This window comes from Thunnus maccoyii, chromosome 7 (assembly GCF_910596095.1).
Source record: "Thunnus maccoyii chromosome 7, fThuMac1.1, whole genome shotgun sequence".
Lineage (NCBI taxonomy): Eukaryota > Metazoa > Chordata > Actinopteri > Scombriformes > Scombridae > Thunnus > Thunnus maccoyii.
In genome coordinates, this window is record NC_056539.1 from 5,358,510 (window position 1) to 5,383,579 (window position 25,070).

The following is a 25,070-nucleotide window of genomic DNA, read 5'->3' on the forward strand; positions in this document are numbered from 1 at the left end:
AATAATACTGAATAAAATCTGATTCCAGAAGCAGACATCATTCAAAATCAGAGACAGAGAAAGCAAGTTAGAGCACAGCTGTACATAATGAACAGTCTTTTCCCTGTAATGGTGTTATAATAACAGTAAAATGTCTAGGCCAGGTCAGTGACTGAAATCCCCCCATAGCCTCACAGCATGTGACACTGTGTGAAACAAGCTGTGCTAAATTAGGTGTGATCAAGTCTCAGCCACAGGGAAAGCACAAATAAAGCTTTCAGATGACTCACCACAGGAAACAGACAACACTCTATTGATCCCAGAGGGAGTCAAAACACTGAGAGCTTCTGTACAGCACCGAAAACACTTTCCTGTCATCAGGGGGAAGATACATTACAAAACACACCCTCTCTCCATCTCTGCATCTGAGTCTTCAGATCTAGCTGTAATACTGTGTTTAATGTTCACATCCAAGACTGATTTATTTTTGTGTCCCTGTCAATCAATTATCATAGTTCATTTAGCAGACAAATCTGAACTGTTTTTTTCCTATATGTTAGTCCTGCAAAAATATTAATACCATTGATCGTACACATTTTCTGTGGATATACTCTATGTAGATACAAATATAGCTATTATTGTCCAAGAAACAATTCATACAACATGAGATGAATCAATTTGTAAGAATTTAATAACATCACAATGATAATTAAGTTACATATTGTAATTACAAAAGACAACTTACATGTTATTCATTGGCAGGGTTTGAGTTTCCGGCACTGTAGGAATATGAGCAAAGTTGGGTTTATGAAGCAATAACATGCAGTTGATCCCTGTGAGGAGATAAAAACTGTCCAAATAAAGTTGATATTGTGGAGATAATTCCTTTTCATAAACGGATGAGCATGCAAAAATGACAACCCAACCCAATCCAACAAACCCAAAGGAAACACTCACATTCATTATTGCCTCTGAGAAGAGAAATCTCTGTGTTTCAGAAGTAAAATGATTTTATAACATCACAGAGATATGGAATTACATATGTAGGAATTTAACATTCAGTCTCAAACCTGTTCTTTGTCTTGACCAGTGGTATAAGCACCAGTGACTTATAATCATCTTCAGAATGTTTCCAGGAGACACGGAGAAGCAGGTGCTGGGCAAAAACTGACAAATTCAAAGCCTTCAAAGCCACAAGCCTTCAAAAGAAGAGTTTAATGAGAGAGGTGCAAAAATGGGGAAGGAAAGAAAGAAGAATATATTTCTAATCATTTGCCAGAAGCAGGCTGTCTAACAGTCTTTTTTTCTTTTTCTAAAATGTAGTTTTTGGATGTCATGGCCTCACTCAGATGGAGGACCAACACAGCAGCTCAAGTCTCTTTCTTCTACCATTTAACCAGAGAATGGGTGCGGTCTTCTTATTGTAGATGTAAACTCTGCACAGCAGGATGGAAGATGTAAAATGTGGGGTCAGATATTCAGTTGGCGTAGCAGAGCTTGAAAAGGTTGAGGCCTGGTTTCAGCAGGTGGTTCACCTGAGCCCTGCTGCCAGCTTCTCCATCGCGGCTTTGCGCTCCTCTGCTTTCTGCTGTGAGCGGCGCAGGACGTTCCGCAGCTCCTGAAGATGGTCCAGCGTTCCCACCAGTTCACCTTTCACTGTTTTCATCTGGCTCTCCAGCATTTGCGTGTGATGGAGGGAGTTTCTCCTGTACCGCCTACTGGAGCGCACCTTTTCCTCTAGGTCCTCCACTGCAACAAGCAACGAGAAAACACAGTCACAAACTACAACCACCAACAAGAGTCTTTGAAAGCATTTAAAAGATTAAATTACAATACTGTGTTTGTGATACACACCCATGTTCTCCTGGTAGCCCATGCTCTCTGTACCAGACTCTGTCTTCTTGTCCAACAGATTCTTGGTCTGTTGCAGCATCTTCTCCATCTTGACAAGTTCAGCGGCTTTGGTGTCACTGTCTCGACGAATTTTCAGCAACTCCTTCTCCTTCTGAGTCAGTTCACTACCATACTTACTCATGTTAAGTGGTAAAAATCTAAACAGCACGACTTGGAACTCAACACCACAGCACCTCAGTGAATGTCAGACACAAGGATGATGCCTCTGAAACTGATTTCAACATCCAATGATGTTTCACACTTGAATCCTCTGAACAGTGTAGGCTTCTCTTCTTCTCTGCTGGTTTGTTTGCAAATGTACTGCACTGCTGGTGATACATGGCTTTTTATAGGCCATAACCCCAGCTCATGTCTGGAAGTCATCTGAAAACAGCCAACTCTCAGTGCACAACATTACAATCAGCAAGTCATAAGACTGTCTTCACAAAGCCCTCGAGCAAAACTGAGATTTGAATTTTTGTATTGGATTCTTACACTTACTCACTGATGACAAAGTTCTTAGGAAGAACAGACGTTGGCCAGTTTGTCCCAACTCTTTGGATCATTTAAAACAGATAAAACATCCATCTATAGTCACACCTGAAGAAGAACTTGAAAGCAATGTGAAACCATAGCAGTGACAACTGCAAGCTATACGTGACATTACATGAGTGTGAGCATGATACTTTCAGCATTTGAAGCAAAAACAGGCCAAACATGACATAATAATGAGAAAGTAGAAAATGATACAAACTGCAGCTACAGAGCAGCATCTTAACATGCCCTTAGTCAATGTAATCTGGTTTCATACCACATCATAAGTGGAGGAAGTCAGTCAGCGTGTATGTCAGTGGCCTACTTAGAAAGTAAATGAAAAGCTATCCAGCTGCATGTGAAAGAACTTCACAATAGTCATGCTTATTCCCACATGCCATGCCAGCATTCACTTCTGCTGGGTGAAAATGACTGTGGTTTATTCATATGCTTCTGATAGTTATTGGTGTTCCAGCACAAGGAGAGAATCTTGTCTCGTATGATGAGGTAGATTACAATAGTCTCTTCCTCACAAACTGGTTTCTCATGGCTCCTCCACCTCCACTCCATGACATTTATGTATATAGTATTTTGTTATGATGATGATATTATTACCTAGGAATTTAATTGCTATTCTCCAAGATCTCTTCCTGGATACGTTTGAAAGAGAAGAAATCTATATGTATGGATTTGGAGCTCAGCCAATCATACAAGGACTTCCATAAGCTTTGGATCGTGTCACAAGCATAAAACAGGTGCTCTGTTGTTTCTTTATTTGTGTTGCCCAAGAGAAAAGAGAAAAGTAGCACATTATGTTGTACTTGCCGTATTTTCCCAGTGTTCCCTGACCACTCAGCAGGGTTAACCCAGGGTAACCCCACTCCAAGACATGGTGAATCCCCGCCCCCTGCTGTCCAAAGTAAGGATCCCCAACAGACAACTTGATCCACATGGACTTTATTTCCCTTAGATATTTTTATTTTACCACCTGGTTGCACATATAAAACCCATGACCAGTTTATAAAATATAATTGTAACTGTTAAAGAATAAACTGCCCAAATTTATGTAAATTAATTAAAATTGGCTCCCTCTCACCAGCTACAACATTAAAATGATGCTTACATTTTAATGCATCAGTAATTATCATTGTCAGGGACCAAGCAGTAGGGCTCAAGGTGTGAAAAGCAAAAATAGTAATTTATTTACAACTTAACTTGCAATTAACAAAGTAGCAAATTATGCAAAATACAAATATAGGAAAACCAGAGAAATTTATTTGAGTACTCTTAAACTCTTCAAGTTAAATTGAGTTCAACTAAACAAACAGCAACTTATGACAGAAATAATCATAACTGAGCTAACAAATGCCACAAAGAGAGGGTTTATACAGACTAAGGCTGAACTACAAAGACACACACACAGCAGTAAGAATAAACAGTTAACCCTACGCTATCCATGAAATCAGCGTGGAACCACGAGAAAGAACAAAGGTATGACATAAATTAAATAAAGCAAATATCAGAGTTAATGATGTTTCACTAAAATGTGTGCACTAATATTTGCATGCAACTGTCAGGCAATTAAGTGTTTGCTAAAAAACAAAAGACTATCAGTTGAAATGTTTGCATATTAACTGTGCTAAAAAGAAAGAAAAAACTCATTAAAAATCATATAACATGTATTAATATCATACTGCTGCATAATGAGTACTTTTACTTTACTTTAATTCCATTTTGCTGACAATGGCGTTCTAAGTCTTGATTCACAAAAATAGAGCATGTTCAGACTCAACACACCTTTTTGTTTCAGGCTTGGCAAAGTGCTTAGTCACATGTGCAAGCCTTTGCCCAACATCTGAGAATGTTGTGTTCATATAGGAGTTGCACATAAATGGTTGGGTAAAGTGGAACATAAGGGTGTAACTAATCTTCTCATCATCACACATTAGAGGCATCACACTATTTTAACAGCTAATCAACAGTGACGCTTTGCAGTCCTCACAAATGAAGAGCGGAGTGCAAACCAGTTTCTGCATTTCCAAAATAAATACAGAGCAGTAAGGCACAAATACAGTAGAAAACACAACAATGATCCTGTCTTTTTGCTGCATTCTCAGTGACCCCAAGATCAGTACCATGGACAGTGGTCAGGATACATAAAGGTGATCTTCTAAGTTGAAGAGGAAGTAGGAGCATGTTAGATGCATGTAATGTTCCAGTTTGTTATATTAAATTGAGCTTACTTTTATCTCATCCCACAGACCAGCAGAACTGTTCCATAGTCATATTGTACATGTAGCAATAAAGCAATTATGATAAACTATAGACATATTAAAGCAAACAGATGCAACCATGTGACCAACCATGTGTCATGGAGAGCTAGGAGTAGCCATGAGTTCCAGTCACTCCAGTCAATGCCCCCCATCTCCCATCCCTTATTCACACTTTAATGCTCTGAAGTATGTGAACTGCAGTCTGCTGCACATTTGATAACATTACACTATAAACAAGATGTGCTGGATTATTTTAGTGGAGACTATCCCTTTATTAATGACCAACTATCAATTATAACTGCACACCTGATGGCTTATAAAGTGACCCATGACTTCATGACTTTATAATGAGCTAAACCCATAATAAAGTCATTAGTTACAACGCCAAAGTCTTTGTAAAGAATGTCTTATTGTAGTTATTATATGTACAATATTACATGCATTTACCCATTAAATATTTATTTATTTGGATTTTTTTAGATTTTAGATTTCAGTGGTTGCTGTTTTACCATAATCACAAATATTTGTGTTTTAAATAAACCTTTAAAAGCCACAGAAAACATTAATAAATAAGATTCTGTTGTCTGTTGTCTAGTATTAGTCCAGACCTGTCAATCAATTTAGGAGTCATGCAGGTACCAGTTTTGCATTGTTACAGGGTTGACCCTTTTGTTTACAGTTGGGTCACAGATTGTACCTTTAATATGCTGCCTTCCTCTACTGGGAGTCATTCATAGGGTATATATTTTCAGTAAGGGCATGTTGTGAAGTGGCATTTTCCTGGGGCACAGTGCGGGTTTTTCCTGGCCTGAGCCTGTTTGGTGTTTTGGTGACTGGCTATGAGATGCAGTGGGAGGAGAGGCACAGCAGGGGGAGTGTGATTGGCAATCCACATGTGCACTGCAATTATAGTGTCAAGATTTATTGAACAAATAGCAACAGGGAGACATCAGGTCCTCTGGACGCTGCAAACTTGACAGTGCTGTACCTTGATCAATTAAAATAGAGCCTAGCCTAGAGTCTGTCAGGTTCCTGTGTTGCTGGTGCTATCAAAGTCAGCATTTTCTCTTCCCTCAGCTGTTTCTCTGTCGTATGCACTGATATGCACATCTCTCTGGCGTCAAGCAGAGCTTAATCAGTAGGTACTGATTAGAAATAGATGTAAGCTTCTCCCTGATTACTTAGATTGTACTTTAATGAGTGATTTGGGTTGGGGGCCATGCTCTTAGTTTTCAACTTCCTGTGCTATTATTACTTTGCCACATGTCTCTGCATGAAGGTCACTCACCTCCTGGGCTTTCTGTGGCTTCTTGTCTTCTCTTCAGTGTGACTAGCACTTTCTGTGTCTCCACCTCACTTCCTTCAGGCCGGCCACATGCAGAAACACAAACAAAATAACTTTTATTCTTGTAAACTTAAACCCAAACCTTATAAAACCATGAATGCTATACAATACAGTCAGCTCCTGAGGAGAATCGAGATCAGACATGCTTGGCCGCAATGGTATCTTGACTGAGTGAAGCTCAGTTAAGTAAACAGACTTGAAGTAGCACGAGAAACATTATAACTTCAGTTAATACTTAGACTGAATTTAAAATTGTTCAAGGTTCATCTTTATTGTCATTATACATTACAGGAAAGCACAATGAAATGTAGTTGCACCGCCCTCTGTGCTACACACAGAGAAAAATGATACAAAGTTCAAATGATTTAAATTACAATAGAATAAAATAATAAAATAGAACAAGGTACAGTTAAAATGGCATTGAAGGAAGAAACAAAAAAGAAACTATATTATATTGATGAGGGGGAAAACATAAATACACACAAACAATGGGTACAATATATACAAAATCACTGTAAAATGAGTTGTTGCTCTCACTTACTTCAAACACACCGATTGAATCTCTGTTCCCATGTGGCTCAATTACAAAATAATAAAATATTATACTATGGACTGTTTCATCCATTAGATCTTACTTAGCCATAGTCACATTTTTACTTCCTTTCCAATAAAGCAATGTAATTTTAAAACCCAAAGGAGGGGGTGGGGACAAAAAACAAAATGTCATTAAATTATATGGGATCTATTTCAAGAAAAAAACACCTCTTCCTTCTAGGCAATTCTGTTTGAAGAGGAACCCATAAAAGCTTGCTGTGTTAGAATGTGAGTGAATACATTTGAAACACTTCACATCTACAATGAAGCGATTGTGTCCCAGAAATCCCCATACATGCACATGACAGATTTTTTGAAAGAACATATAGCATTGTTGATCACATTTGAACCTGATCTGGTGGTTCAGTGTCAACAAGTCTGTGCTCTGCTGCAGCGTGTCTTGCTGTGGTGTGGAGTGCCCTGAAAGTCTTGAGGCTCTGGTGCTTCAGCTGAGTTCACATATAAAAGCTGTTCCTATGGATGTTCCTTACCTCTGCTCTGCCTGCAGCTCTTCCATCTGACCCAGTTCTTATCTCAGACTGTGTTGCTGTGGTGAAAGACCTTTTGAAGGAAGTACTGGGTCAGCACAAGTTTACAGGATAGTTGGTCACATTCATACAAGACATACTGTAACAGACTTTCATACACATATACACAAACGTACAAATACATTAATACATACTGTAGTATTCCTGTTAACTTAAACAACTACATAACTCATGACCTCTATTTTACCTTTTCTAATATGTCATTTTGCACTAATCTAAAAAAAAAAAAAATTTTGCTGCTCAACAGTTCAATTTGTCACAAGTTGTGGTCTTCAAAATCCATCACATTTAGAGGAAAGAGAGTAGGACATAAAAAGGTCACTCTAAATAATACCTCAGTGTCTCCATCTGTATCTCATCACATAAAATTTACATAAAACACACTCAAAGCAATACACGCCATCTGATGTGTCATTTTAAGTGAAAACAGCTTATTTCCAGAAATGCTGCTCCGTGAATAAATTTGTAACTTCCCAAATGTAATGTTCAATGTTTTGACGGAACCAGTCAAATCTGACTGGAGAATATTAAATCATCTGTGCCTCCTTACCAGAGATGACTGAGGAATTATAGCTAGTTTGGAAACATATGTGACTCAAAGGACACGTGTCCTGCATGCAGAGTACACATATGTTACTAATAAGAGTTAATAAAGCTTACTGGTTTTATTTGAGTAATTCAGGTTTATATGTATAATATTTTTACTAGTGAGCATTGTGCAAATGAAAGAGGTGCTTTCCCCATATCATAAACAGAATATAAAAGCAGGATTTCATGGTCCTAAATGAAATTAAGCATGACACAGTGTGACTGCCTGTTATAAGAAGAAAAAGATGGTTTACAGACAAGAAGTAGTCTATAAAAATCAGTCAGTCCATTTAACAACCTGGTAATCTGCTCCACACTGGACCTTTTCTTTCCTGTTTTGCTTTTAGAAGTCTGACAATCCCTCCAGTCACTGCTAAACCTTCACAGACAAGAGCCACCGCAAAAAAACAACAAAATAATTACAAAAAAATTCTTTCTTGTATCCTTCTAGCTCCTGACATTTTCCAGACTTGAACCCACCACAACACTCATCACTTGAGCAATCCAGAGTGACTTCAAAGAAAGCTGACTATGGCCGTAAAACTGTAATACAGAACTCTCACCATGAGAGGGAAGACTGACAACACTTATATCTTACGTGTCTGTCTGCTCTCTCGTCAATGCAGGCTTAATAATGTAATATTTAACTTTTGTGAATCACGTTCTCACTTTTAGCCTCCATGTGAGGGTTTAAAATGAGTCATCAATCCTCAAACATCGACTGCTGCAAACACCTCATGATCTCTGTTAATGATAATTGCATCACAGGTACAAATTGTTCCAAAATCAGAAATGTTGAGATGAGAGATGATTTCTGATGGGCTGTGGGACGGACACTTCCTGTCATATGTTACCAAGGCTACTTATTAGGTTTTGCTGGATGTTAATGGAAGGTCAAGGTAATGAGCAGGTGTGGGCTGTAAGACTAAACAAGGATTATTGCTGTTAATGAAAGGCAAATTGAATTTAGGCATGAAAATCTGGAATCTATGCAGATGTCTTCCAGTGCAGTAATTAATCTGAAAGGTTATGTTTGCGGAGAAGACGTTTATACATAATTATCTACACCTGTCTTCATCAGGCACCTAAAGAGGACTATGAGATTGGAATTTTTCTCTTCTATATTCTCTGTGTACTTCAGTGGCGCCTCTGCCTTCGTCTCTGCATCAGCAAGGTTGTTATTTGTTTGTTCTTATATGGAAATAGAATTTTTTATCTGCCCACTCAGAGTGCCTCAAGGTAATCAGCATTATATAATCGCAGGAAACACCTTATCTGCTTCCAGTTTCTGTCCTCTCAGCTCCAAACTCTCCCTCAAACTCTCAGCAAATCAAATACCGCAGGCTTTGATGCCAGCTTTGTTTTTGTCTTGTCTTAATGTTCTCTCTATAAATAATTTCTTTATTCTTGTGCCATTGAAACTACCGTATCTAACTGTCAAGACAAACTGCTGTGTTGTGGTGTTGTGTTGTTTGATGGATGGTACTGCATGTGCTGTTCATATTAATGTACTGTATAACAGAGTGCCTATTATCTTTCCTTGGTGCATTCCCTTGAGATGCAGCCTCGTATCTCTTCATTTATAAGATGCCAGCGAGAGGTTTCACATCCCACAGCAGCATCAGTTACAAACACTTTTTCAGAAACAACAGGGTAAGAATCTGAGAAATGCTAAATTTCTAAAATGATACTTATTATTATGCAAATGATATCAAATATAGTGCGTCTGACATCATCTGTGCGCATAAAGACAAGTTGCCAGGATGTTACTTCTACTGTTGACAAGTGTGCAATAACAAGAGGAAAAACACACATTGAATACAGATGTAGCCTATACTCCATAAATCATAAATCAAAAGGAGGTATGATACTGTGGTATTGGAGCTGAAAGCTTCTCATCCTCCTCCTCTGTTGACACAAGCTTAATTCCCTCTGAGCTGTGAGAGTTTGGACTCCATGTCCCTCAAGAGTGCCTCAAGAGATTTGCCCTACCCTCCAATGAGACTGTGATAGTCTGCTTGAAATGACTTTTTGTTTTTGTGTGTTGTTTTTAAACCAGCAAAGCATTACAAATCTCCCCTGAAGCCAGTTTTCCTGGGAACTGGGGTAACTTGTGTAAGGTCATTTTAAAATGCAGCAAAGCAAAATTTTTAAGCTCCCTTTATAGCTTCAGTGAGCTAGCAAGTGGGTCAATTCAGAATTTTCTCTCTACCTCTGCCTAATATCTTACCATTGTGCTAAATTACATCTTCATCTTTAGCTTACAGTTAATTCACTTGAAAAAAAAAAATCACTTATAGCAAACATAATCAGGCTTAATGACATCCAGTACTCTGCATACCTGTATAACTTAATGTATTATAAGTCTGTGGGTATTAGTGGAACACGATGTAACACAAAATTGACATATTATCACCTGAAAAAGTTGTTATGATGAATGTTTATAATTGCTTATTTACACATCCAGCTGAGGAGGAGCAACATTATTGTTCATTTGGAGTCATGTGTCTGTCCACCTGATGAATATTACCTTTCCTCTCAGCTCTATCTTGGTCTCTACCAAGTCCTGAGGGAAATATCCTGATATCCTCATCCTGTGGATGACATATTACTTGCACATCTTTCAGCTCCATTTGCACTATATTTGTCTTATTTGCACTAGTACTTTGAAGAAAAAAAAGACATACCAGTTAGCTTTAGTAAAGGTCACTACTAACACTGTGCTATATTGTGTACAATATATGGGCTATTTCTCACATGTGTTAAATTCACATATGGAATATTTACCCTAAAAAAAAGTGTGAAAATGTGTGAAATTGATGATGCCACACGATGTTGTCTTAAAGTTCACGTCTTATTTCATAGTTTCACTTGTAATAAACTAAGTAGGTCTACATAATATGATTTTTGCGGACACTGCACTTGCGAAATCAAACCCCGAGCTAAAATAATTTACAGCCAATTCCCAAAAATAGAGCCAAAAAAAATCCCTCGAAAAAAACAAAAAGCTGCTGTTAAGAGAAAAAAAACAAACTTCCCTTAAATGAAGAGTTTTTCTCGAGAAACCCTAGCACACATGAAACCAGCATGTAAGCTGTTTTCCAAAATGAAAATGAAACACATAAGGTTACATGCTGTGACCCATCCTCCTTCTGTAATTGGTCAAAATGCCCCACAAGTGATCATGGCCAGTACATGAGCCTCACTTCGCTGCAGACAGCGGCGCAGCTCAGTGTGCCGCCGCGCTGCATCAGAGCGCGCATCCACGCTGCTGCCGACTGAATTAATAATGTTAAATATTTGGAAATTTTCCAGGGTCGGTCCAGTAGGCGTTGCCTGACACCGTATGAAGTGTACGCCAATTGTTATTCCTTCAGCGGCTGTTGTGAGATGGTCTGCATCTGCCATGGCAAGAGGTCTGTTTCCATGGGGGCTCCTCAGAAAGCCTCTGCACATCCAGGTAAGCTGCTGGGAAATCCCTCTTATCCGGTGGAAAGTCCAACTGGGAATCCACCCCGGCTCTGTGTATGCAGGCTATAGGCTGTCTTTACACACTCGGGTGTTTCGGGTAGATACAAGCGACGACGCGACTGACTATTATTACAGCCTCTACTATTTAATGATTTGACCTTCATATGTTGCATACAGATTGGTGGTAATTTGTAGGTAGGCTATTACTGTATACGTTTCAGACTGAATCATAAAGTCACTTGATGCTCGACGGCTCGACAGGAATCAACCATCCTCCTGATCCCCGTTGCTGTAGCAACCACTTCCATGATGCATCCAGCTGGTACCGTCATATATTTAAGTGAGGCTGTCTCTGAGGCTACAAAAGTTTTATCATCGCATTATATAACATTAGTCTAATATTGTTTCAGTAGTTTTTCTGTGACATTTCGTTTGCTATAGAGGATGGATGTGTGTGAGTTGTGCGCTGCTTTACCATCACTTACTTAGAAACCATTATCAAAGCTTTCATGCCATGCAAGCTGCATTTAATATGATGCTGCCTTGATGATTCTCATCTGGGAATCTGTTGAAGAACATTGTGCAACAGTGAGGCAACAGTGAGTGAAATTAGGTGAAGTGGCATTTCTCATAAGTAAAATGAAATTCTGCTGGGGAAGCCCCCCAAGGACACCTGGAGGTCTCAGAAACCCAGATTTAGGAAACAGAGATCATTTATAGAAAGTTGACCTGAACACATTCTCCGGCTGAATGGAGAGGTAAAAATGCCTCCCTACATCACCAGATTATTCTGACTGCATTTATTCTTTAAAGCTCGGTTACATCTATTTTTTTGAAGCATTCCACTATTTGCTTCACTAATTTTGGTCGAACATAGTCTCATCTCAGCTGCTGCCGCTTGCTTCCTGCCTGTGCCCCTGTATGTTAGACTCAAAAAACTGTCAAGGGTAGTGAATAGAGGAAGAGACAGCCAGTCTCAAGGGACAGCCAGTGCATCGCTCAGTTTTCTAGGCCACCTCAGCCTCCCAGTGACAACTTAAGAAGTGTCATTCAGTGATCCTTGGAGAGAAGCTATTTCCACAGAAACACAAAAACAGACAATTGCACATAAGCTAACAATTTAATGTGGATTCTGTTTTATTTTTCATAGTTATAGTTAACAATCAAGTGCAGATCAATCAAATATACTGATAAATAGTGCTTAGCATTTTCATCCCTCAACAAGTGATAAAATGTCTTCATATCATACTGCAGAGATGCTTCAAACACATGCTTTGAGTTTAAAAGTAAGTTGGAAAAAGCATGTAATGCCAAATGGGAACTGTACTGTCCATCAGTCAAGCTGGTGCTGAATATTTACATCTACTGAGACTGATCTTCATTGTGTTAAGAACTTTGCTCTTTCTGGAAATTTCACTTGATGACAGCAATTTGATATTTCCACAATTACCACAATATGTAAACAATTAAATGTCATATTATTTTCAGTATTTTACATTTAAAATAACCTATGTGTAGTGTTTTGTATAGAAAGCCATCAGCCTTTTGCACCAACAATAATGGATTTTCAGTGCCAGTAAAAAAAAAAAAGTCTCCAAAACAGACTGTTGCATTCTGAACTGGTTGAGAAATTATGATGACTAATAAAGAAGGTTGCACAAACTGCCAACTGCTGACAGTGACATGTTGGCCATATTTCTTCACTGCTGAGACAGTGTATGAGAGATAGTGAGAGAGCCTTGTAACTGCAGCTGAGTGGAAACTTATTTAACACTTGTGTATGGAAATTAAAATTTGGTAAAAATCTGATTTGATAGATTTTAGAATTTTGATTCTGACCACATTTATGCTGGAGATAAACCTTCAGTAGCGCTTCTCTACTTGGATGTCTCTGCACACTACAGCTCTGATTTCTTGGCTCAGATATGGGAGCAAGTTTCCCTTAACAGGAAACTGCAGTCCCCACAAGAATAACATGCGCCAGCATTTATTGCGTGTTATGTGTCTGTGTTGACAACATGCTCTTGGTGTTGGATCGTTAGACTTACAGCGTCACCACAGATGGAAAAACTGCTGATAAAGTGAACTTCACATGCGTCAATGTCGCAGGATTTAGTCAGCATGGCAATGCGTGCTTTGTATGTGTGTGTGTGTGAGTGGTGGGGGGTTTGCCTGCTGTCTGGACTGTGATGAGTCAGATCTTTGTAGTGTCGGTGCAGACAGTGTGGCATCCTTTTTTCCTTCAGAGAGTCTGTGTTCTGTGACAAGCGGAGAAGCACGCTGAGCCGCTGCTGGTGCGCAACTCTCTCAGGTGGTCATTTCCATCAACATTATACCTGGATCACTGTTTGTGTGCATACTGCATGACTGTTTTTATATTTGCTAGTGATATTGTTTAGTCTCCCAGCCCTCTTCAGTCTTATGTTTCTTCTGTTTTCATGGCTTTCTCTGCTCTGCACAGCAGCCAACGGAGCCCATTAAGCAGCAACCTCTGAGGGATAGCTTTATAATCATACATAATGGATGAATGGTGTGCAGGCTGCAAAAACAGTGTCAGAACAGTAATGTGTTGCTCTTCATCAGCTTTAATCTCCTCTCTGCCTCAGTAGTTCAACATCAGCTGGCATTCTGTACCTGTACGGTGCATATTCTGTATATCTATTTTTTATACTCTTAATATCAGTTCAGCTGAACATTCAAGGTTAATATGGTTTGAATGCTCCAGCTCTCTGACAGGGCTGTGGGTGGGTCTAGCAGAGTTCAACCAGACAGGACAGACCGATTCTTTCCGCCCACCTCAGCATACAGCCACAGCTCCCAGTCAGTCTCTAATTAATAGCTGTCACAGCAGCCACAATCAATATCACCTCATTAGCCATGTTTGTGTAACTCTCCCCTCACAAAGGGTCAATACGTAATCCCAGAGATAGAATCGTCCAGAGCTGAAATGAAAGCCACAAGTTATCGATCGGAAGGCCAACCATACATTTGTTTCCTCGTGCAGTGTTATTTCCATAATGCTTTTGCTGTTGATGCATTTCACCTACAGAAAAATCAATGGGAGGTATGCACAGCACTCACTTGTGTGGTCACTGCTGTTAAATTTTCTGAGGGCCAGCATGGTCAGATTTGTAAGTAAACCAATCAATACATAAAGCTGTAGAAAAATCTGATTTGAAATAGCATGGCTTAAATAGCTTGTCATTGATAATTGGATCATTTTCTATTTATGATGCAGGTTTATAGGACAATTTGTATGCACGTAATATATACATTTATTGATTTGAATATTATATAATATTGATATTGATTAAGGAAATACAAGAGGTGGAGACATGTCAGAATCAAAGATGTGAGTGGAAATCAGGACTGTACTTGGGATTTTAGAAAACCCCTCATTACTGGAGTCATGAGTCCAAAATGCATCCGCACCCACCTAAGAATTTTTGACTAGACACCATGAAAAGTCTGTGAAGTCTGACTTTCCTAAGTAACAGTTTACTCATATTATTTGTGAATTCTGTACATTTTATTTACCATAAATGCTGCCTCAAAGCCCCTCCATACTATCAGTATATAATTCCTTTGTTATATTTTATTTCATTTAATATTATTGCAAATTTCAAGCTGTTCTAATCAACATTTTTATATTAATAATGAATCAAATGAGTATGTGTATGAAGAGTCGCTGGTAGTGATGAACCCACTGAGCATTATCACCTGACTATGCACCAGGCTCCCCTCAGTGTTTTAGCATCTTTCAGCTCATTGTTTTGGTTTTACGGCTCGCAACTTTACTGTTTTGGTTCAGTCTCGCCACTCTTGTCAACATCGCCACAGTAGGCACCAGTTTTCAGTTAAAGAAGCTCTGATAAACCAGCTGAATGCTACCTGCCCAGCACCAAACAACAAAGTTAGCAACTAGCTGGTGAATATAGTGGAGCATTTAGCCCAATGGGCCCAATGTGTGGCGTTAAAATGATCAGAATTGTCCTTTAAATACCACCACTGTGTAATTACAAAACATACACTCCTCAAGTTGTTAAAATCCAACAATTCTCAGAAATAAAAAAGAGAACACAACCCCATGTCCTCAACAGCAGCTATGACTCTGGTGGCAGAGAAATACACTCATATAGACTAAAATAAGATTACAGGTCACTGCATGGAGAGAAATGAGATTAGAGAGTGGCATATAGGCTGTCTGAAAGCTCGATTTCTGCATTATCTCTGGTGTCAAAAGCAGAAAATGGATGGAAGATCCATTTGGCGACGGACACGAATGACAAATAAAAATCTAATCTCTTTTCAACACTGAAAATAAACCTTATATTTGTGCTTCTAAATTTGCTTTTTTTTAATAACGTTGAAAGCATGTATAAAGAGCAGAGCGACCGACAAGCTATATTCTGTTTAAGTAGTCAAATGGATCACAGATAGATAAAGTGCAGGGTATTACGTAAAGGAAAAAGAAGAAGAGGGGAGGGAGATAGAGAGACTTATGCCAATAAAGAAAATTGGAAGTGAAAGGAGCAGAGGGTAGGAGCAAGGGAGTCCATCACTGTCAAGTACTGAGTGCAAGAATCATTAACAGACGGGAAAGTAGGACTGCTAAAAAGTCTGTTATTTCTCACTAATGTTCTCCAGTTGGAGAATTGCCATTATGGATCTAAGCAGTCTGTATTTATCGGTTGGGGAATTAGAAAGAAAATCAAAAGACAAGGTAATGAGTCTGGAGTTGCTCTAAATGTCCCACTGTTGCTGTGCCAGACCACAACAGCATTTACTGTTAATTACGGAGCACCTATTTAGAAGCAATTTCATTAATGATGTACTCTGTGATACAACTCAGTTTGGAGTCTCTAATTTGTATTCCACTTACAGGCCTGTTTCCCCACTGATAGGCCTAATGACTATCATAACAATAAAAAAGTTTGCCATATTGACTTTTATAAGATAATAATATCTGAAAACACACATTTTAACATTTTCCTATAATTTGGTGCTGCTTTCCATTAATAATAGTCCTGAGATGAAGGGACCCTGCTTTAAAGAAATATGCCTACAGTCTTCACATTAGGTTGTATATGAATGTTCCACCACAAAATAATTTATTGTCATATTCCCTACTGAAATTATTTTATGAATACTGTTTCATAGCTAGAGGCATTACTCAAACAAACAGCTAAGTACAGTTAGGGGACTTTAGGGGAATTTAAAATATTGTCAGAATAAGACAAGCAGATACCCTTATGTGGGTCAAGCTCCTAAAACACTGGATCCTACATTTCCCATTATGCAACTCTTTCATCTCCTTGCCTGGTAAACTACATACTGGTGTCTTTCAAACTCCTCTACTTGTGCAGGCTTTCTGGTCACATATAGTACATTCCAAGCCCAAACTGAGATTATTCAAGTTATGTCACTTGAGTCACTTTCTCAGACTTTTACATGTAATATTGGTGGCGTAGCCTTTTAAATAGTGAACATTTAGTGCTCTGACTTTAAGTGTGTGAGGCAGCAAATTTGGAACTTTGTTATTTCCCTGTAGTGTATTGTGCATTTATCCTCCGACTTAACATCGCCTCTAAGAATACGCAGGTTAATGCAAAGGCCAGTGGTTTGCTAGACAAAAAAACTAAATAAAAAGTGTTTATGTTTAGAGCTCACTGTGTGCTCTTCACATGAAAGAAGGGACTGATGAACCGGCCTCAGGCAACAACATGACTCTCATCCTCTAATTAATCTCCATCATGATCTGTGTCATCTGTAAAATACAACTTAACAGGCTGTCCTCAGATCACCCTGGCCGTTATATTGTACCACAAACATCCAAAGAAAGCACACTACCCTGCAGATAATTTAATGAGCGAGAAGGCGATGCAGTTTTCTGTTTAGAAAAGATATGACAACACTGAATCTAAGTATGTTAGCTTCTGGAATTTAACACTTTTATGTCATTTTTCAAGCTCTCATTCTTTCCAGCAGTGATACAAATCGTTAAAATATGTCTCCAACAGGCCAGATTCTCTTATCTACATATGAAGTACCTGTTCTTTTCCTGGCTGGCAGTGTTCGTGGGGAGCTGGATAGTGTATGTGGAGTACTCCTCCTACACAGAGCTGTGTCGTGGGCACGAGTGCAAAAATTCAATAGTGAGTATTTTATCTCCTATATCCATCCATCCAGACTGCGCCCTAAAAAAAAAACTGTTCTTAACAAGTTTAGTCGATTTTACAACTCATACACCCTTGTGCAGCTTACCCAATATTTCCATTGTGTTTACAGTGTGACAAATACAGAAAAGGAGTCATTGACGGCTCAGCCTGCAGCAGCCTGTGTGAGAAAGACACGCTGTACCTAGGGAAGTGTTTCACTGCCAAGCCCAACAGCCAGGTCAGTATTTTTTAAACCAGACAGCCAGATTGTTAATAATCCGGTCTTGTCTCATACCTTACTCTGATTATTTTAGGTGTACTCAGGCAGCTGGGGAGACCTGGAGGGGGTCATTAAATGCCAGATGGAAGAGGCTCCTCATTATGATTTGGGAACTGAGATGGAGCCCAGGAAGGAGGCTGTGGCCTTCAACAAGCCCACAAAGGGGACCTCTGTGGAGAAGTTCAGAGAGATGATCCTCAACCACCTGAAGGTCAGGAATCCCTCATTTTCTAGACAAAACTGAATTTTAAGCTTTTTCATCTTCCAGCATCACAATAGCAGTGTAAAAACATGTTGAGGTAATAAAATACCCAAGAGGCTTAGGTTTATCGAACATTTTCTTTTTCATTTTCTTTCTTTACAGGCCAAAGTGGGGGATCAGACCAACCTCGCAGACCTGGCAACTCAAGTATTGTCTATAGCAGATGCCAACAGGGACGGCCATATCTCACTGCCCGAGGCTCGCTCCACGTGGGCTCTGCTGCAGCTCAACGAGTTCCTGCTGGCATTAGTGCTACAAGACAGAGAGCACACACCCAAGTTACTGGGCTTCTGTGGAGACCTGTACGTGATGGAGAAGGTGCCATACTCTCCTCTGTACGGCGTCAGTCTACCCTGGGTCATCGAGGTGTGGATTCCTGCGGGTCTGCGCCGCAGCATGGACCAGTGGTTCACTCCCTCATGGCCACACAAGGCAAAGATCTCCATCGGCCTGCTGGAACTGGTTGAGGACGTTTTCCACGGCACCTTTGGCAGCTTCCTCATGTGCGACGTGAGCGCCACCAGCTTCGGTTATAACGACCGTCATGATTTGAAGGTGATGGACGCACGGTACATTGTTCCCGAGGCCATCTTCCAAGAAGGCATTAGGCAACAGCGCTGCGATGTGGACGAGGACTGTCTCTATGGGGCTGACTGCCTCACTTCCTGTGACCTCACCAAGCACCGCTGCACGCCTGAGGTCACCAGGCCAAACTTAGCCAAAGCCTGTGACGCACTCAAGGACTATATTCTGAGAGGTGCACCATCTGATGTGAGCGAGGAGCTCGAGAAGCAGCTGTACGCCTGCATTGCCCTGAAAGGTGCAGCAGAACAAATGGAAATTGAGCACTCGCTTATTCTGAACAATCTAAAGACTTTGTTATGGAAGAAAATTTCTCATACAAAAGACTCTTAACGAGCAGGCGTTGCACAGAAGCACAAAGACCTACATCTGTCCCCTTAAGTTTTCCAGTAAAATAATGGACTCATTTTCACATGAGAACAGGAGGACATTATGCAGATAAGATTTCCTTTCTATTCAACTTTACATGTATCAGTATCTTATCTTGAAGCGGTTCGTTCTGTCAAGGAAAGTCAATTTCAGCTTAAATCATGTGTTAAATTTCCTAATGTACAGGAGAAAAGTGACAATTTTTCAAACCATATTAATGGTTAATAAATTTGACTTAATTGGATAAGCCTCAACAGTGAGTGCTTGCTTCAACTTTTGCAGTCATTTGGGTAATTGGTGCTCATTGATTTTATATTAACTTTACAGTTTTCCTTTACTCATCAGCACTTGACAAGACTCACTTTTTCTGGGCGGGAGGTTCGTCAATTTGCTCAAATATCACTGGATAAATCAACTATGCAGTAATTTCCAATAACTACCCTATAAAAATTAAATCTCAAATTAAAAAGGGCGAATCCTCGTACACTGTTAATGATAGATTAAGTACAGTATAAAAAGTACACGTGAGATTTGACGCTTTTCAACATATTTATTAGAACAAATTTGGACCGACGCCTTAATCTTCCTCCTGTTCCTGAGCCCGGAGGAAGCTGGCCTTCTTCTGGGCGACGCGGTCTTTCCTCTGGGCCAGAGAGAGCTTGGCACGGTTCCATCTAGGTCACAAAAACAAGCACAATTAGCATTTATTGTTTTATCATATCTGATATCTGTGCCTTCCAAGTATGTCATTAGGCTCAACTTTGATTCCAAATTGTTTTAGTACGATAGCCTTATGGGTGTATAGTTCACATAGGGGATCAATATAACCTGCAACCTCTATGAATATAAATGAATTTGATAAATATGAGGTCTTAGAACAAAGATCTCAAACTTGAAACATTAAGATGTCAGCATTTTATTGTCTTACCTCTTCTTCTTGATTTCTTTGGGAGGCTTCTTTTCATGGACTGGGTTCTCACGAATGGTAGCATGAGCCTTTTTGTACATTTCCTCAATCTGAAAGAAAGACAACCAGTCAATCTCCTGCCCAAAAATGTATAAGATCTGATATGGGTGTAAATTCATTCTTCACTTTCAGTAGTCGTACTAAATACATTTTACAGAATTTCATGTTTCTTAGCAGATGAATTTAGATGATTGTTTTTTTCTGTTGTCGTTTCAGACTTTGGTCTCGTCGCTTCAAGGTTGTGTTAGCTCTTGTCATTTTCCTCCTCAGACCACATCTGTTTTCACAAATCCATATCTCATGAAGCATGATTTAACAAGCATTCTGTGATGCCGTTTCCCACATTAGTCTGTGTGGCCAAATCTTTTCTGCCTCCTTTCCAGTGTGAACAGCTGGTGTAGCTTGTGGCCCAAGTCCCAATACACACAAAAGCCCATCTGACAGCACACTGTTTGGGCAAATGTTCTACTTTTTATGTTATTTACACGGCATGGTGATTGGTCTTGGATTTGTAAACTGGTCATCTTTTTAAATCTGATGAAAAACCATATCATCTGCATGAGGCAATTATGATCTCAATCTGAGTGCAACATTTGAAAATATAAATCTCACTTCAAGTTCATAAGTATGAATTAATTAGACAAAAGATGAGTTAAACATGAGCTATGGCTGAATTAAAGCTGGTTGTGGAGGCCAAAATGCATTTGCAAATGGTAAACCATGCATCATCTAACACAAGTGACTGGACCAAACTCAAATTATTTTGCAGTTCTCTTTTTCTCTCTTGAATGTGATGGTGTGACCGCACCATGACCCTGAAATCTAATATCAATGTGTGAAAATTGCCTCTAATGACACAAAGTAATTTCCCTTGATAATTAAAAGCTCTTCGCTCATGAGCTCATACTTTCACTCAAGCTTTCCGAGGGTTCTTTATTTGATCAAGAAGTCGACTCAAGAACATCTATCTACTGACTGTTTTTGGACGTAATACCGAGTGGAAAGGCACATTAACGGTGTGTAAAGAGGACTTGCCGAATCAGGGGTGACTCCATTCTTGATGAAGCGGGAGAACTGCTTCTTGTAAGCATCCTCATCCTCCTCCATCAGGTAGCTCATGTACTCAGACACATTGATGCCCATGATGTGCTTGCGGTGGACCTCAGCGTTGAACTCCTTGCTCTCTGTGTCATACCCAGGGAAGCGCTTGGTGCTGAGAAGAAGAAGAAAAAAAAAAAAAGGTAAATCTCCAGGTTCAGTGCAATATTATAATATTCAAAATCACCCCACAGAGCCTCCAGATATCTTAGAGGCATAATTAATTGAAGGGATAACGAAATGCATTTTGGCATGTACAATTAATCTTTCCTCAATCATGTGCTGTTAAAACAGCTTTACATCAAAATTCCACCTGGGTGTCATTTATACGCTCTATCTTGACATGTCAGCAGGAAACATCCCACAATGCCGTTTGCATTCACACCGGGTGTTCATTTGTTCTTTTACACTCTAAACGGTGACTGATCTAAATAGGGGGGGAGGAGGTAAGCTGGGTTGATGTCAGTTGTCAGACTGCCACCTGCTGTATCCAACTTGCTTTTGCATTAATTCAAGCAAGCAGTACAGACACGTTTAAATCTAAGACAAAAAATAAAAACGAAAACAACCGTGTGAGTGAGATCCATTACGCTGCAAATGAAAAGCATGCTTTAGCTAGGTACAAACAGAACTACTGGAAATTGAACCTGAACTGAAACCTAAATTGATCTTTTGGAACCGAATGACTGACATTCAGTTCACTTTGAGGTATTGAGAAACATCTGTGTGAAGTCGTGTTTTAGTGTTTTTTTCTCAACATTTTATTGCACTTACTAGATTTACTTTTTGAATGTCTTATCACAGTACTGCCAGTAATCAGGTCTGTGTATGCCAGATATTGTATTTACTGTAAACTGCACATACAGATACCAATAGGAAATGTAGCATATATGAAAGTTTTGCATTTTTTATTCATTACATTCATCTCCTAATTGCCGCCTTTAGGAAAACACATCTGATGGGATGTCGGGGCCAATTAATCCAGAATTCAGTCTCTTATCCTGACGAACAATTCAACAGGTGACTGATAACTTGCCTAGACGGCAAACAAACTTGTGAGCCCGATGTCTGAGCGCAGTTGATACTGTGTTCTACTATAACCGCTCTAAAATTAGGAAATGCAGGCAAACTACTGAGCGAGCACTCAACTCCTGTTGAACACATTTTTGAGCCTTTTGTCACGGTGTAATCTGTCACCGTTAAGACTCCAGCCTGCAGTAGAGTTTCATACACCTCACTGCTAAACCAAGACTACCACAGACGTTTACAGACTTTAAACGTACGTATCACTACATAACTTTTAGACAATGTGAGCAGTGTCCAACCTGCAGTCATTGAGGGTGGGAAGAAGAGTGTTGGTAGTGATATTTAGATGTTCCACGCAAAAAATCTGTTTGAGACAACTAAAAGCAGCTGCCATAGACTAGATGAAACCAATCATAGTTCAATATCTGACAAAGCAGCGTGGGCACATGCCTGGAAATACATTCACATCAGTCTGACAGACGATAAACTCAACATAACTGTTTCATTCTAAAGTTGAATTCACTAAACTACAGCACTCCTCACTGTACCAGTGCTATTTCATACTGAGTTCAATTAGGACAGGGTGCCTGCACACTTCATCAGCTTGAGAGACATTCACTTGTCATGGTAGGAAAAGCACAGGTGTTAACCATGACTTTGTTCTATTCAAATGTCCCCGTAAACCATGACAGTGTGACAGCGAGCCAGCAGGCACACCAACAGGACCCTGAAACTGAGGCAGCTAAATGAAATTTAGCCTTCATTAATTATTTAAATCTATGTTTTTCATACTGTGACATTTCAAAACTGTCTTCCAATAAAAAAAGCCGATGGTGTAATTTCACACGAGAAGGACAAAGGAACCACACTGACGCATTATAAAAACACTTTCTGTGGCCTTTACAGCCTTGAATTAGATAATGATGCAACATTTCACCCAAGGTGTCACTTGAAAAGACTGTGCATCATTCAAGCACAAAATCATTTTCGAGTGAAACCACATTTTCTCATATAGCCCGCAGCACCAAGCACAGCAAATCTAAACATGTTATGGACGGTTAGAGGGACAGGTTACCTGTGTGGGATAGAAAGGCCTCCATCCACAGCCCCCTTCAGGGCACCGAACACCTTGTTGCCTGTAGTGGTTCTGGCGAGGCCAGCATCCAGGTAGCAGGTGAAAGCACCTGGCTGACCATCAATGCTCTCCACGTTGAACTCATCACCTGTCACCTCCACCTGGCCTTCGTACACCTTGTCCAGGCCAAACTTGTTCAGGAGCTGAGAACACCCAACATTACAACATTCATGAGATTTAAATTGATATCTGGTTCAGGAACACTTGAACTTTTACTCTGCTTTACACAAAACTCCCTTTAACAGCCAGTAAGATAATGACTTGTACTTGGGCCAGTATTTCATTAATTTAGATATATCAGTTTCTTCATGCCCTAGTGCCAAAATTCACATTTTACACATAATAAACTACTTGAAAAACTTAAGTTAAGCTCAACTTAAACTACTTTTAAATTTGTTATGTTCAACATGTCACACCAATGCAACTTACACTTTGTTAAGTACAATTTGCCCCGAATGTATTTTCTTTGGCCAAAACCAATCTTTTACTTTTACAGTGACTCATCTTGAAAACTTTCAGTGGAAGTTAACACAGTGAGGCATTCACCATTCACTACCTGGATCTCCAACATTTAAAAACACTGAAATGTGGGGTTCAAAAGGACCAGTATACTTACTCTGCGGGCCAGCAGCAGACCAGTGCAGTAGGCTGCTGCGTAGTTTGTCAGACCCACGGAGATCCCGTATTTTGGCAGCTCGTGTGAGTAGGCCGCACACACGATCATGTCACCCTCAATCTTGGCATAGGCGATCTACAACAATCAGATAATCGGAAATTAAAAGCACAGTCATGACGCTGCTTACATGGAATGCAAAAATCTTCACTAGTGGCCAAATTAGACCATATAATTGCTCTAAAGCATGAATGAAATGTCCCACAAAAGAACAGATGTTGTGGTAAATGCAAAGAGAGAACAATGTCCCTTTGGATAAAAACATAACGCTCACCTGGCAGATGATGTCCCTGTTAGAGAAACGGACAATCATCCGGTACTTAGGTGTGTTGTACTTGTTCTTATCTTGTACGACCAGGCGCTTGCGAGCAAAGAAGTCAGTCTTTCCCTCTGAAAGGAACACATACTTCAAGTTACTTACAAATGACTGTGTACCCCAACAGTTGAACATTAATATGATAACAGGCAGGGGTTACTTACCTCTCCTCCTCCTAAATTTGACCTGGTACCTCTTGAAGTAGGCCTTATTCTTCACCACCTTAACAAAACCCTACAAAAAGGACATCAATTCACTCAGCATTAGGAATTAACATCCAGTGGAACAAAAGCACACTTTATGTTGCTTTACTACGTAGTTGTTAAATTAATGTTAGTTAGCTGGGTTGTCACTGTCACCGGGTGCTCCATGCTAACATTAGCAAGTTGAGCCAATGGAAATGAACGACTTAACGACCAGCAAACGGGCTAATGGTAAGCTGTAGTAAGTGGAAATTCAGGGGACGTGAACGTTACAACTTAATGGTCACATACCGATGAAAATATCACATTAAGGCAGTTTACAGGCAACAGGAAGCAGTGAGTTTGTTAAGGTGGCCATTAGGCCACGTTTAAGCAGCCCCAGGTTAGCACTAGCGGGACTGAATCTATGTTCATCTGAACATCAGCGACATGCTTTCAGACATCTGACACCACAGAGCTCACAATGTATGTGTTAGGTATGTATGTAGGCACATATTGGGACGAATTACAAACCATTTTGCAGTCTTTTCGTCTCCTTATGAAGGAGCCCGGAGCCAAAGACCGGCGATTGACTCCGCTGCACTGGAAAAAGGAAGATAGACGTGCGCATGCTCAGTAAATACCGTGTCACAGGATGAGCCGCAGAGAGGCCATGCTGCAGAGGATTCATCATTCTGCCCCCTATCGAGCCGGGGCGGCCACTTACCTAAACAACTCATTTTCAAGCCATTCTCAATATCAGCATAATTATGGATAAATATCACATTCATTCATGT

General features: G+C 39.8%; 3 protein-coding genes and 1 long non-coding RNA gene across 7 annotated transcripts in view; 1 reads left to right on the plus strand and 3 right to left on the minus strand.

Moving 5' to 3' along the window:
• LOC121900365 (divergent protein kinase domain 1A-like) overlaps nucleotides 1–19,305 on the plus strand; it is a 52,453-nt gene extending 33,148 nt beyond the window's left edge. Inside the window, exons 1-5 of one of the 4 annotated variants that reach the window (XM_042416640.1) lie at nucleotides 10,969–11,214; nucleotides 17,246–17,380; nucleotides 17,514–17,621; nucleotides 17,698–17,874; nucleotides 18,028–19,305. In XM_042416640.1, coding sequence (XP_042272574.1) covers nucleotides 11,101–11,214; nucleotides 17,246–17,380; nucleotides 17,514–17,621; nucleotides 17,698–17,874; nucleotides 18,028–18,840 — 1,347 coding nt within the window. In that variant the 5' untranslated portion in view covers nucleotides 10,969–11,100 and the 3' untranslated portion in view covers nucleotides 18,841–19,305. The other 3 variants (XM_042416641.1, XM_042416642.1, XM_042416643.1) reach the window with 3 other exon arrangements.
• Nucleotides 745–2,962, minus strand: si:ch73-389b16.1. Its single transcript, XM_042416645.1, has 2 exons — nucleotides 1,834–2,962; nucleotides 745–1,728 (listed from the first exon to the last, which is right to left on the minus strand). Exons 1-2 carry the CDS (start codon nucleotides 2,012–2,014, stop codon nucleotides 1,511–1,513), a joined length of 399 nt encoding a protein of 132 aa, XP_042272579.1. The 5' UTR covers nucleotides 2,015–2,962; the 3' UTR covers nucleotides 745–1,510.
• Nucleotides 3,077–10,827, minus strand: LOC121900369. The gene is made up of 4 exons (XR_006096959.1): nucleotides 10,285–10,827; nucleotides 7,110–7,179; nucleotides 5,968–6,039; nucleotides 3,077–4,576 (listed from the first exon to the last, which is right to left on the minus strand). It is a non-coding gene; the product is annotated as an uncharacterized LOC121900369 (long non-coding RNA).
• A 101-nt stretch (nucleotides 19,306–19,406) lies between the features above and the next one.
• On the minus strand, nucleotides 19,407–24,911 carry LOC121900367 (60S ribosomal protein L5). The gene is made up of 8 exons (XM_042416644.1): nucleotides 24,808–24,911; nucleotides 24,256–24,325; nucleotides 24,050–24,165; nucleotides 23,719–23,853; nucleotides 23,043–23,245; nucleotides 20,879–21,056; nucleotides 19,805–19,893; nucleotides 19,407–19,550 (listed from the first exon to the last, which is right to left on the minus strand). Exons 1-8 carry the CDS (start codon nucleotides 24,808–24,810, stop codon nucleotides 19,454–19,456), a joined length of 891 nt encoding a protein of 296 aa, XP_042272578.1. The 5' UTR covers nucleotides 24,811–24,911; the 3' UTR covers nucleotides 19,407–19,453.
• Between the last annotated feature and the right edge of the window lie 159 nt (nucleotides 24,912–25,070).

What these genes read in the sequence shown, in the direction of transcription:
- LOC121900367 (XM_042416644.1), bottom strand. An exon ending in CAAATTTAGGAGGAGGAGAG is followed by an intron (nt 24,166 to 24,255) that starts GTAAGTAACCCC and finishes TGTTCCTTTCAG; the next exon opens with AGGGAAAGACTGACTTCTTT. An exon ending in ATGGAGTCACCCCTGATTCG is followed by an intron (nt 19,894 to 20,878) that starts GCAAGTCCTCTT and finishes TCTTTCTTTCAG; the next exon opens with ATTGAGGAAATGTACAAAAA.
- si:ch73-389b16.1 (XM_042416645.1), bottom strand. Translation starts at nt 2,014, where the DNA reads ATGAGTAAGTATGGTAGTGAACTGACTCAGAAGGAGAAGGAGTTGCTG. An exon ending in GGGCTACCAGGAGAACATGG is followed by an intron (nt 1,729 to 1,833) that starts GTGTGTATCACA and finishes TGCTTGTTGCAG; the next exon opens with TGGAGGACCTAGAGGAAAAG.